This window comes from Gorilla gorilla, chromosome 2 (genome assembly GCF_029281585.2).
Source record: "Gorilla gorilla gorilla isolate KB3781 chromosome 2, NHGRI_mGorGor1-v2.1_pri, whole genome shotgun sequence".
Classification (NCBI taxonomy): domain Eukaryota; kingdom Metazoa; phylum Chordata; class Mammalia; order Primates; family Hominidae; genus Gorilla; species Gorilla gorilla.
The window spans coordinates 54,138,373-54,151,970 of NC_086017.1; the positions used below are offsets into that span (position 1 = coordinate 54,138,373).

General features: G+C 40.0%; 1 protein-coding gene across 1 annotated transcript in view; it reads left to right on the forward strand.

Moving 5' to 3' along the window:
* The first annotated feature begins 675 nt into the window (after positions 1-675).
* TOPAZ1 (testis and ovary specific TOPAZ 1) overlaps positions 676-13,598 on the forward strand; it is a 95,650-nt gene continuing 82,727 nt past the window's right edge. Inside the window, exons 1-2 of the mRNA XM_031009542.3 lie at positions 676-6,636; positions 7,090-9,511. Of these exons, the coding sequence (XP_030865402.2) occupies positions 6,291-6,636; positions 7,090-9,511 (2,768 nt within the window). The 5' untranslated portion in view covers positions 676-6,290. The remainder of the gene's footprint in view (positions 6,637-7,089; positions 9,512-13,598) is intronic.

Sequence of the window (13,598 nt, forward strand, 5' to 3'; positions counted from 1 at the left end):
GGCGGGTGCAGAAGCAGTAGAATAAGCTTGCTTCCATCTCTCTTTCAGACCAGAGGTTCTTGCCTCCTGGAGAATGGTCAGTTTGGAAGCACAGGCGGCTAGGCAGCAACCAAGAGGAAACGCTTAGGAAATGATTAATTCACCGCGTTTTTAAATTACTTAGCTGCTCTTGCCTCTCAGGAGCAAAACGGAGAGGTTAGACTAGATTATTTCAAGGTCCTGTTCTGCTCACAGATTCCTATTGTGTTCCATTTGGACTTATTACATTGAGTAATTGAGTTCTTCCGACTCAGTGACACAATCAGAGAGGCTCTTAAGATTAAAGAGCCTGGAGTTCCTGCAGCCTGAGGAAAGAGGGTGAGTCATCGTTGGCGGCTCTGATCTGGGGCCCTCTAGTGGATACAAAGTTAATTGAGATTCCGAAGTCTGGACTTCAAGACGTAAAATTGAGACAAGTGGCAGGTTTTGAAACCTTTCATTTTTCTCCAAGGTAAAATAGGATCATTAATTTTTTTTAACATTTGAGAGATACCGATATGTTATTGTCTGATGAACATTGGATGGGATAATATTCCTAGGCAGATGATTTACAATCAGAAATTGAATAAGAAGCCAAACTTGGAGAAAATGTGGGGAATGTTTAGCGGAAAAGATAAGCGACCATGTTTTGGGAGAACACAAAATTTATTCTTGCATTATTTAAACGCCAATTTCAAGACAGTGAAAGAACATCTTCTGCCACTGTGACTGAACAAGTCTTTGCTTTCATACTGTTTCTTCCAGCTTCCTTTAGTTACAGAGGGGGCTCTCTTACCAGGAAAAAAGAAATTAAGTATTTTAAACTGTAGGAATCTAAAATGTCCCTCAGTGGCATAAAGATTATTTTAAGCTAAAACCATCTGAACAAACAGCAGCCATGAGAGCAGGAGGCGGGCGGACCTTATCTAAACTTCTTTTGCTGAGTTAAGCAGGACCTCCCAGAAAATACCAGCCACCATAATTCCCTCTCTGAATGATTTACAGCTGGAAAAAAAGACTATTATCACTGGAATTAGTAATTGCTTAAACTTTATCTGAACCAAACTTTCCACTCGTTCTTCCATAGAAGCCCTTTCTCCCCCTCCTTTCTCCTTATTCAGTGGATATATAAACTATCTTTGGCTGATTGAGTAGCCGTTTCATCTAAAGGATCCAGAGTGACTACACAAATTTTGTCTTTTCTCCTATTAATATGTCTACTGTCAGTTAATTTGCAGACCCCCAAACACTGGACCCAAATCGAAGGAGGAAAAAATATTTCCTTCCATAGGGGAGAAGATAATTATTTTCATAATCATCACTAGGTACATGACTGAGGCACCTATAATAAAAACATACTAACAAGAGAAAAGCTCACAAACTTAAGTTTTACATGACACAGGAGCCTTCAGAAATGAAGACTCAAAGAAATGGTGAAACTTGTGTATTTTTATGCTTAAAGAGTGGACAGTTGTACAGAAGTATAATTGGACAAAGGGGGTGTGATCTAATGGTAATAAACTGGGGAGAGCTTAGCAACACTTGTTTGTTCACGTTCTTCTCGGTGTCCCTGTGTCTTCAGAGATAAGGATATTGCTTTCTTCCAGGAATAGGAAGGGCACCTCTGGAATGAGGGTCTATGGCCTACTTCAGGAAAAAGTCAGCTAGATTTTATGGCCTGTTTCAGGGCAAAAGGGCAGGGGAGGGTGAAAGTGACCTTGCTTCTGCTGTTTTCTCAAATGCCAAGGTGCCATATTTTGGGGTAGCATGCTCTGAACCTCATCACTCCCAACAAAACAGGCATGTACTTCAGAGAATGGGATAGAAGAACTGAGAAATCAAATGAGGTTTGTGGCGCCCAGATATTAATAACAGCAGAAAGCAACTACCACTTCTAGGCTGGAGCGGCAAAGGGACCTCAAGGCACATAGCCGAAGCTGCCCCCACAGAGAGCCCCTCCAGCAAGAAATGGAGCCCCAGGGGAGATGCACCAGTGGTCTGCTAGGCAGTTCAAGGCAGAAAGCAATGTGGGAAAACTCTCCCTTCTTTATTCTGCCAGGGTTCTCTATTGGTCGAGTCTCACCCAAAGCCAGCTGACCCAGGAATGTGGAAAATGCAGATTCAGGAGCTGGCCCCTGCAAGTCATAGCAGGGCAGAAAAAGGGTATGGAATTGCTCTAACTGCAAACTGGCCAAGGACTGGCATAGTAAAGGATAGAAGTTATGATGTTAGAGTTGACAAATATTAGCAATAGAGAGGACTGTTAGTCTTATATATGTTTGTATAAATAGAACATGAATCTACAAGGTCAGCTTTATGGGGACATGGCCTGTGTAGCTGCACGGGGTTCCATACTTGGTTTAATGTTCTGCTGTCACTGTCTTGAAAGTTTTTAATTTTTTTTTCTTTTTTGAGACAGGGTCTCACTGTGTTGCCCAGGCTTGTCTTGAACACCTAGGCTCAAGTGATCCTCCTGCTTCAGCCTCCCAAAGTGCTGGGATTGCAGGTGTGAGCCACCACGCCTGGCCGAAAACTCACAAACTTCCTTAAGTTTTACATGACACAGAAGCCTTTAGAAATGAAGACCCAAAGAAATGGGGAAACTTTTTAATTTTTGAACAAAGGGCTGTGTGAGTTTTCATTTTGTACTGGGGCCCATAAATTATGTAGCTAGTCCAGAGGATCAATAATCTACAACTTAGAGTTGTGGAATGCAGAGAATGTAGCTCTGCTGTCCTCTTTTCTGGATAGAACTAGGACATTGGAGAAGTGGTGACCCTGAAGTTGACTTCAAGGGCTGGGCAATATTGTCAGCCAGGATTCAGGGACAAGAGCACATGGGTAGAAAAGGAAAAGGGAAAGGACTAGAAGAGAAGGGACTCTTAGGCACCCATAGAAGGTCATCTCAGTGTGGACTGAGATGCAACCCAATAGCTATGAGTAAATATTCTGCTCCATGTTCTGGTTTCCCAAGTATGTGAGGTCTCCCACTAGGAAGACAGTCTTTTTTGATAAATGATAATGCCTTCCCTCTCCAGATATTGCCATGCATAATAAGTAAAATTATGATAATCATTTCACAGAAGAGAACAGAAGATCCAATGGAAACTTTTTATAAAGACATCTAACCTCAAGTTTTCCATTTGAAAGCAGTTTGGTATGAGGATTTTAAAAGCTGTAATAAAGACTAAAATTTTACTATGCAGAACCCTAAGTATACAGTCCTTCCTCAATGTCCACAGAGGGTTGATTCCAGGACCTCTCTCAATACTAAAATCTGTGATTCAGTTCCTTACATAAAATGTCATAGTATTTACATATAACCTACCCACATCCTTCTGTATACTTTAAATCATCTCTACATTACTTACAATACCTCATACAATGTAAATAATTGTTACATTGTTTTTTAATTTTGTATTTTTATTCATTTTTTTCCCAAATATTTTTGTTATACAGTTGGTTGAATCTGCAGATGCAAAACCCACAGATAGGGAGGGACGACTGCACTTGATTTTGGAATTTCCTATGCTACTAAGTTCTTCTCATTCCTGTTCTACAAATTGTTCAACAGTTATGGGTCATAAAAGTTTCAAATTCCTGGGCCTATAACCAACTTTAACACCATCTGTCCTTAAAGTGGGCCGAAGGCAGTGGGTGCCTGCCAGTGGGCTCCAGGTTCAGACCAGAGGCCGGACTCTTGAATTTTTATCTTTATTTTACTAACATCCTAGTAGCAATGTTTATTTTGAAGGTAGTAAATGTCATAATTCTATAGAGTCTACCTTTTAATATATATTGAGGCCAGGTCTGGTGGCTCACACCTATAATCCCTGCACTTTGGAAGGCTGAGGTGGGAGAATCACTGTAGGCCAGGAATTCAAGGCCTGCTTGGGCAACATAGGGAGACTCTATCTCTATTAAAAAAAAAAATGAGCTGGGTGTGGTGATGCACACCTGTAGTCCCAGCTACTCCTGAGGCTACGGTGGGAGCATCACTTGGGCCCAGGAGGTCAAGGCTGCAGTGAGCTGTGTTCACACCACTGCACTCCTGCCTGGGTGACAGAGTGAGACTCTGACTCAGAGAGTGTGTGTGTGTGTGTGTGTGTGTGTGTGTGTGTGTGTTGTTTTTACTTAACAAATCTATTTAATGTTTACAATCAACTAGGCATTATTCTAACTGCTTTACAAATATTGGCACATTTAATTCTCATGAGAACTCTGAGGACATACTACTTCATTTTACAGATGAGGAAACTGATATATAAAGTGAGGCATAAAGTGAATGTGGAATGAGCCTGAAGTGCTTATGATAACTTTTTATAAATTCTGCTAGTCTTAAACTGATTTTCCTTTTACTAAGGGTATTTACAAAGAGAAAGAAACAAGGATAATTTCTGTATCTTTTACACCTCTTTTACTTAAATTCTATTTTATAAAAGCTCCTCAGAATACTTGACCTGAGCTGCTCATCCAAACTGCCATATTAGTCACACTCTATGCATCATACCTACCATTCTTTAATGCATTGTATTCAAATTCACCAGGTCCTTCTTTAAACACACAGAAAGCAAAGATTAATGGAAGGTATCTGCACTTGGTTGGAAGGAAGCTACTAAGGGAGACACACAAGTAAATAGTTGAACTGTGTGTTCGCAGACAGGAAGGAACACTTTACCCCTCAAAGTGCAAGAACAGTTGCAGGAAGGCTTCCTTGATGGGTGATCCTTGCATGAATCTTGAAGGGGAAATACGTAGTTCACCAGGCAGACAAGCAAAGGAAGACTTTCCAGGACTGTCAGGTACAGAAGCACAAGCATAACAAAAGTATATGAAATCTGGGGAACTTCAGGTAGCAGTCCAACGTGGCTTATGGGCAGGCTATGTGTGGTGATAAGACATAATTTTCAAAAAAGAGAAAATAATGGCTGTCATGGATGAACACGTATTAGATTATATTCTCCCATCAGGCAGATTTTATAAACATTGGTTCAAAGGATAAGTCCAAACAACAAACATTCTAGACCAGGAATGAAATGAATGTGGAAATGGAGGCAAAACTAGCTTCTTCCACAGTGAAAATGGGAAGTCAATTAAACTTCTATTGGACAGAATTTGGATTTCTATAGACCGTTATTTTGTGTTGCTATCGCTTATCTATAATTTACAGAGTTGTAAAATAACTCCCATAGAATCAGAATCAGATAATTCAGAAGGGTGACTTCTATGTAGTTTTCCATCAAAGCACAACTTTTACCCTACAGTGGCAGTAAGAGAAAACTAGTTAATTTTTCAGAGGCCACATCAGATAGGGTCGCAGATACCACACCAGAGTTTGGATTTCTGTTAGTTTTAGTCTTTGAGCAAAAGAAGTTCATGAAGGGTCAAACTGAGAAGTGCTAGGATCTCCTGTCATCGGAGAGGCATGGCCTGGCAAGGAGGTGGACGTTTGACTGGAATAGCTCAAGGATGGATTCAGAGGCTTGATGCAGTAGGTCAGTCAAGAAAGTCTGAGGGCCAGAGCCACGGTAATGGCAAATGGGAGAGTGGCTGACAAACAAAATACAGTCAAGTAGATCTAGTGAAAGTGGATGTGAGGGATGAAGTAGAAAGAAGGTTGTCTCTGATGGTTTCTAGGTTTCTGGCTTAAACAATTAGGCGCATGGTGGCGAATCCACCTATGTGAAAGCAGCAAGCTTGTGAGGAGCGATGAGCTGGTTTGCCCATCTGAGTGTGAGGTGCCTGTGGAATATGGAATATCCAGGTGAATATATCAGGAAGACAGTTAGACAGGGGCTTCTAGGAGACTTGGTGTGGAGTTACAAGCCACTGACAGTGGCCTTTGCGAGCAGCCAAGGCGCGAAGAGCAGCAGCTGGGAGAATGAGCCCTGAACGGTTCCAGGAAGCTCAGCCTAGTGGAAGGGCCAACGGAGGCCTGTGATGTGATGAGCTCCACTACAGTCCCTTGCAATGCAATCGGGCGCGGCCACTGCCTCCCTCGGAGCTCCGCGAGAGGCCCTCCAAAAAGACGCTGGCACGGAACTCGCGGCTCTCCTGCCCGTTGGATCCCGAAGCACCAGTCGGGGCCCCAGACACGAGGCCCCACTTCCGCTTACGCGCCCCACTTCCGCTTCCGGCCCCGGGCTGTGGTGACTGGCGGTGTGGGGTGGGTCAGAGGGCAGTAGGTACCTCCAGGCGGGAGCAGCGTTTGAACCGCGGTGGGTTCCTGCGAGCTGGTGCAGAGGGGCCCCGGCGGGCCGGCCCCGGGGCACATGCGACGACCTCCACCCCTGGGCCCCACGACGGCCTCAGGGCCTGAAGGCAATGTGCGAAACCTGCAGAAGCGGCAGGCGCCAGGGCCAGGCGCGGCGGGAGGCTGCGGCCCTGAGGCCGGGGGGCGCCGGGAAAATAAGCAAAAGAGGAGAATGGTGGCCCGGGCCACCCCTGGGAGAGGCGAGGTGGAAAGTGATAAGTCGGTTGCAGCATCAGGGGCTGGAAAGGCCGCAAGGCGTCGGGTGGAGGGGCGCAGGGGCCAGGTGAGCCCGTCAGACTCGTCAGACCCGCGAGGCCTAGAAGCAGCAAAGGAGGCTGAACTCCCCTTGCAAACGGAAAGACACAGTAAGAAAGCATCCACGATCACTTACCTTTAGCCCTTGTACCTCAGCGTGCTCCATCTTTGTTTTACCACTAGTCTTTAACTTGAACCTGCATGGTTATTTCTGATGCACATAGTTGACCAGGAGATGGGAAAAATGGATTTCCTTAAAAGGGGTGTTCGCTGTTAGGAGTCCTTGGTCAGAATTATGATAGGAGGAATTCCTACTTGTGGTCCATTTTGGCTAGTATGAGATGACGATGTTATAAGGGTTATTCAGTTGCTTTAGACTTTATACAGGTTTATATGTAATTCCTTAACAGAAATTAAGGCTTTCATTTAAAAACAAATGTGTATTTACATACAGCTGTTCAGGGAAATAAAAATGATAGCCTCACAATTTTTAATTTCAATAATAATTGCATTTTCCTCCTCAATATAAAATCTTTTCTGATGTATTTTGTTGTTTTGATCAGCCAAGGAAAAAAGAAAAGTTACTGAAGCCTCAAGTGATGATCCACAGCCAGGGCTTGACTTGGTAAGAAAGGAATCATTAACCAGTTCGGAATCTTTCCAAACAGTGGAATGCTTGCAGTCTCTGGGTAAGGAAAGTATAATAGAAGGTATTAAAAGAAGAATTCGAAATAAAAAACTTAAAAGCTTAGAAAACCCACCTCTCAAAATAACCGAAAATGAGGCTACACAAAATATTAAGGTTGAATTCCAAGATGAACTGTACAAGAATACTCCAAAATATTCTTGTAACATCTTGTCACCTGAAGTAGAAAATAATTCCGTTTTAAAATTACGTGATTGCAATTGTTTCCCCCATTCCAAGGGTTGTAATGATGAAAACAACCTGCCATATAAACCTGATGGTGGATGTATGCATGTAGCAGAAAATTTCTCAAAGAAAGAAAACCTTAGGAGTCTTGCAGAGAAGAGTGATACAAATAGTATTCCTCAGCTCTTACAAACAGAAGAAAATGTAATGGAAGTAAATAAGTTACTACCAGAAGAGAGTGATTTATACCAAAGTAAAACCAATGGCTTGCTTTCCTGCCTTCAACATGAAAAAAATAAATATTCAATAGAGGAGAGCAGTGTTGGGCGAAAACCCAGGAAAAGGATGAAGTTGTCTGAAAAAGCAGATGAAACAGTTACTGAGATGAACTTCTCTAATGAGTATAACAAGTCTGAGTTGATGTTGCAAGAAAATCAAATGATTGCTGATGGTAAAGAAGCAGAGACTAAAAGTCCTTTAAATGTTTTGAGAAAAGTAAGCCATAATACAGTCTCTTTGATGGATCATTTATTAAGTGTCCCAGAAACAGTAGAAAAAGAAACAAGTTCTGAACATCATGTAAATGCTGTGTTTCAGAAAACCATTGAACCACTTTTGAAAGAAGAAACAGAGAGTACTTCAGAGCCATTAGGATATGAAAGCATGGCATCGAAAGAGGATTTTAAATCGATGAAAAGCTTCATAGGGAAATCACCTAATGAGTACCATATTGAAAGGAGATCTTCACGGGAAGACTTAAGAAGTGCATCTGAAGAATTGAACTTAAGCTGTCAGAGAACAATACCTATGACTGGTAAAAGAACCTGGCCCTGTTATTCATGTGCTAGAATATCTGCCTGGTGTTGGAAAAAGGCTTCCTTGCCAGAATCAAGTTACTTTTTTCCTGGGTCTCAGGAAAGTTATAGGCAAGTTGATGTCCCTAAACACCAAACAAACCAGACCCACTTAACTGACTCCAAATTATTATTACAAAGTTCCTTAACAGAAACAAACACTGAATCTTCAAGTAAAGAAAAATTAGATTCTAATTCTAATTGTTTGTCTTCAGTTTCTGCAGTAGAACCTACTTTAATGGTTATAAAGGAACCTATAATCAAGGATGATAAAAAGATAAAATCAGAGGAACTGAGCAGAAGTGGGTCAGAGGTAATTTCTAACACTACTGAAGATACTCAATTAACCAGTGAGACTCAAAGCTTAACGGGAAATAAAAAAAAAGCTAGAGGAAATTTAATGAAACTTAATTTGACAGCGACTTCCAAAGATGGTCAGGAAGCAAATAACTCTGCAGGCAAAACTATTCATCGAAAAGCATGCATTGCTCAACAAACATTTATAGTTCCAGACTTGGTTAAAATATTGAACACAGGACGGCTGACTAATTTTAAAATTCCTTTACTTAAGAATAAAACAGAAAAAAGAAAAGAAGTAAATGCCAAGTCATCAGAGAGAGAAGCTTACAGTCCTCTAGAACTTCTGGACAATTTATCTGGAGCAGACATAAGACAGAACAGGAGTAAAGAAAATGTCTCCATGACGATGTTAGGACCTCAAACTTTGAGCATACGAAATAGTGTAACTCCAGTGCAAGCTAGTTCTGACTCATTCTACAATAAGAAATCCTATAGTATTTCTCCAAGCTTTACAAAGCAAGGTAACAATAGCAAACCATCTAATCACGTCTCTGAACCAGGCAATATTGTTTCTAATAAAGAAGTTGCTTCTCTCACAGTTGAAAATAATGCTTTTTCTTGTGATCCTGGGTATGTAGAGAAAAGTCCTTCCTTCTGCTGTAATGAACAAGAAACATTCCGACCAGTGTCCAGTGAAGTTAGGGGTAGAAAAATAACTAAGAATTTTTCAGAGGTAGGGTTTCCAGATATTCTTAAAGCATATGAAGATGACATCCTCTTAATTGATGTAATTCAAGATGACCCAGACCTCTTTGGAGTCTCCAATGAAGGGGAGCTCTCATTTACTTCTGAGGTCCCAAAGATAAGCCAGGAGGAGCCCAATGTTGCTGGAGAGCACCAATCAACAGACTCCAAGTACATGGAAACTCCAGTAAAAAAAGAACCAAGTGATGACTTAAGGTATGCATGTTCAAGTATGCCTTTTAGTGCAGATTGTTGGGGGTTAGAAAAGCAGTCTCTTAAGTTTCACTAATGTATTTGGTGATATTGAAGCTCCATTATTTTTTAAGCCAGTTATTTATTAAATGTTATGTACCATTATTACTGCTGATACCTGGAAATGTCATTATGCTAAAACTTAGAGTCAAAATAATGAATTATATGTATCTTGGAAGATAGAAAAGATTAGCTGTTCAGAATTTATGGTTCATAGAGTGGCTTTTTTTTTTTTTTTTTTTTTTTTTTTTTACGGAGTCTCACTCTGTCACCCAGGCTGGAGTGCAGTGGCGCAATCTCAGCTCACTGCAAGCTCTGCCTCCCAGGTTCACGCCATTCTCCCGCCTCAGCCTCCCAGGTAGCTGGGACTACAGGCACCCACCACCACGCCCGGCTAATTTTTTTTTGTATTTTTAGTAGACACGGGGTTTCACTGTGTTAGCCAGGATGGTCTTGATCTCCTGACCTCGTGATCCACCTGCCTCAGCCTCCCAAAGTGCTGGGATTACAGGCGTGAGCCACCACACCCAGCCCATAGAGTGGCTTTTTAAGTGATGGAGATTGCTTCTTTCAAAAGTTAAGTTTATTTTCAAATGTTCTTTAATTATTATAAATACGCAGATAAACTTTTACTTCAGCCAGGTTACTTATTAAGATCAGTGCTATCTATTTTAATCCATTTTCTATAGCCTCCTTGTTCGATAAAAAGTTCATTTTTCAGGGGACAGAGACGCCTTGGAAATTTTTATTTGAAGTAATTAGGGCTTGAAAGTAGAGTCAAAAGTTAAACTGATTTTCAGAGATAAACAGCATAAAATTTATTCGTGGTCTTACTTTTAAGGTAATGGTTTTAAATGATGATTTTTTCCCTCAGATAGGACTAGTTTGCCCAATGCAACTTTAAATGGGGCCAAGTAGTAACCTTCATGCTCAGGAACTTAATCTATTCTGTTTGGCCCCAAATTGATTTAATATTATGTCATATTTTACTTAATTTTATAATTCCTGAAGCCGTTATTTATATAATACCTGAATATCATAATATTTTGTGAATAGACTCAAAGAAAAATGAAAACACTTTTCATTAAGATTCAGTGGTACATGACTTAAGTTTCTCTGCCATTTATTTGCAGTTACCTTTGTGGTATCATACTCTTCTTGATGGTCTTATTGTTATAAGAACTTGAAACTTATCACCAAATATAATGCCGTCTATGTGCCAAATGGGGAACCAAGAGTTTTATTGATTTTTTTAACCATGTAATGAGGTAGCCTGGTAATCTGCCTGTTTTGAAGATGGAAAAAAATGAAGACAAATTTGTCACTTGCCCAAGATCACACTCCTAGTAACAGAATCTGGATTTGAACCTAGCCCTGTCTTAGTCTAAACCTAGTGATTGTCTTTGTAGTCTGACCTTGGTTTTTGAATCTTCTTGTTACAACCTAACAACTATGTGACCTTTTAGGCAAATTATTTCATCTTTCTGTAAAAAGGGAAAGTACTTGCCTCAGGGTTGTGAGGATGAAATTAAATAATGAGTAGAAAAGGTTTGGGCATTTTTAACTGTTACACCATACTTCCTTGGAGGAATACAAAGGAAAATCAGAGTAAATTCTGCATTCAACAGCAAACTTCTCTGTTGAGTGACAAGATGTTGACAGTGAGCTAAGCCAAATTTAGAAAGAGATAAATGTTGTGAATTAAAGTGCAGGACCTTTGTTCTTTATTCTTTTTTTAAAGAATAATGGCTGATTTTAAAACATGATACATGTTCATTAAAGTAAAAAGCGGTGTTGGGGGGGAAATTCCACCACCCAAATAACAAATTAATTGCTATTTGTATGCATCATTTCAGACATTTATCTATACATATAAGTGGATATAATATTAGAAAAATTGGATCATGCCATTTTTTAGTAAAAATGCTAAAGAAAATTTCATTTACACTTAACCAGAAGAGGCAGAGAAATCAAAGTGGAATGAAATGGATTGCTGAATTAATATATTTCTTTACCACAAGAAATTCGTTTCTTGAAGTTCTCTCTCAAGTTAATAAGGAAACTTGTCTAAAAGTTTGAGTTTTAGCTTCACTTATAAAAATTGTTTTCCAACTTTAGACAGCAGTGTTTGCTTTCTTAATATGAAAGATGAACATATTTCTACATACTTTTTCTCCTAATATTGCCTACCCCACATTTTTGTTTAAAGTTTATTTTATATTACTAAGCCTTGTGCCATGTACATTCCTTCAATAACCTGAACTCCAATGATTCTCATTATTAGTACTCTATTTAAATTGGTTCAGTCCCTACCACCAGTCCTATTTACTTTCCTCTAATCTTGACTATTTTTGTTATTTTTTTGAGAGGGAGTCTTGCTCTGCCGCCCAGGCTGGAGTGCAGTGGCGGATCTCGGCTCACTGCAACCTATGCCTCCCAGGTTCAAGCAATTCTCCTGCCCTGGCCTCCTGAGTAGCAGGGATTACAGGCACATGCCACCACTCCTGGCTAATTTTTTTTGTACTTTTAGTAGACGGGGTTTCACCATGTTGGCCAGGCTGGTCTCCAACTCCTGACGTCAAGTGATCTGCCTGCCTTGGCCTCCCAAAGTGCTGGGATTACAGGCATGAGCCACCGTGCCTGGCATAATCTTGACTATTTTGATTCATCGCTTAGTTGGCTAGATTTCAGAGCAAAGAAATTTTTAAGAGAGTTCACGATTACTGTGTTCCCTAAAATCTTGGGTGCATGAGAATCATTTGTCTAAGAGCAGGTTGTCTGTGTGTAAAATTCTTAGTTTACATATTTCCCCCTCACAATTATATAGACATTGCTCTCCTGCTTTCTGACATTATGTGTTGTAGTAAAAAACTTTGAGGCCAAACTAATACTCCCACTGCTCCACTTTAAGCTGCCTTTATTTTTTCTTCTTGTTTTCCACCTTGGGAATGGTAATTATATATCACTTTTTCCTGAGACAACGTTAGCCATTTTGGTGTGCAGTATCAAGTGTTTATTTCAGATAGCTTTTTTGTTACTATCTTTGAATTTCATTTTTCTTCACTTCAAAAGCACCAGTTATACTTTTATTGGCTCTTCTTTGCCTTTTATCTACTTCTAAAGTTTCTGTTTTTAAACAAACTTAAACATTTTCTTAGTATTATTTTAATATTTTTATATTTGTTCTGCACTGGAAATACTAGTTTTGTTGTCATCCACAGTGCTAGGATAAACCTTAACAGGGAAAAATGAAGACCTGATAACCAGAGAATCTATCAGTAGTTGCACAGAAACTTGTTAATGGTTCTAGAACTAAATGAAGCTTAAAATATAATTTAAAATTTCAGCTATGTCCCTTTTACCAGTCAGTTACTAGTTCTTATGCTCTATTTTCTCCCTTCTAAGGCACTGAGAGGCTGAAGCCTGCTGGAATGAGTTTTTATTTTACAGGAATAAAAGTAGAAGATGAAAGGGTGAGGCCCATATATTGTCAGAAACTCTGGACTGCCCCTTTTGGTAAAACAAGTAGACAAACTTGAGCTGACTTAATCACTGGGGAAAGTATTCTCAGACCAGATTGGGGAGAATTTGGAAGGTGTCTAAGTCATGATAGAATGCTTATTTGTTTTTAGTCTCCACCGTGGGGAAAGTCCATATTAAAATCTAAAACATTAGAAGCATACTAGAGCTCATTCACTAAAACTTGAACTGGTGTGCTTGGAAATGTGTAATGGCTGAAATTGGTAAAACGTTTGAAATAGCCTGTATCATTGGAAATGATCTGAGGATGTCCATAATAGTCAGTGCTGGACAGTTAATCTGTACTAGAACATAGGATTATTATATGCTAAAATATCAGTTGAATGATACCATACAGTGGATTGTTGAGATTTTAAGAGTCTGCCAAAAATTCAGGGGAATTACTATATAGTTGGGGGGAAGGGGGAGGAGTGGGGGACTAATGTGTTTTAAACAAAAGTATATAAACTGAAGTACTAAGAGTAGTAGGAGTTTAGAAAAGAGAAGAATGAAAGAAATCTTGGAAAAGCAA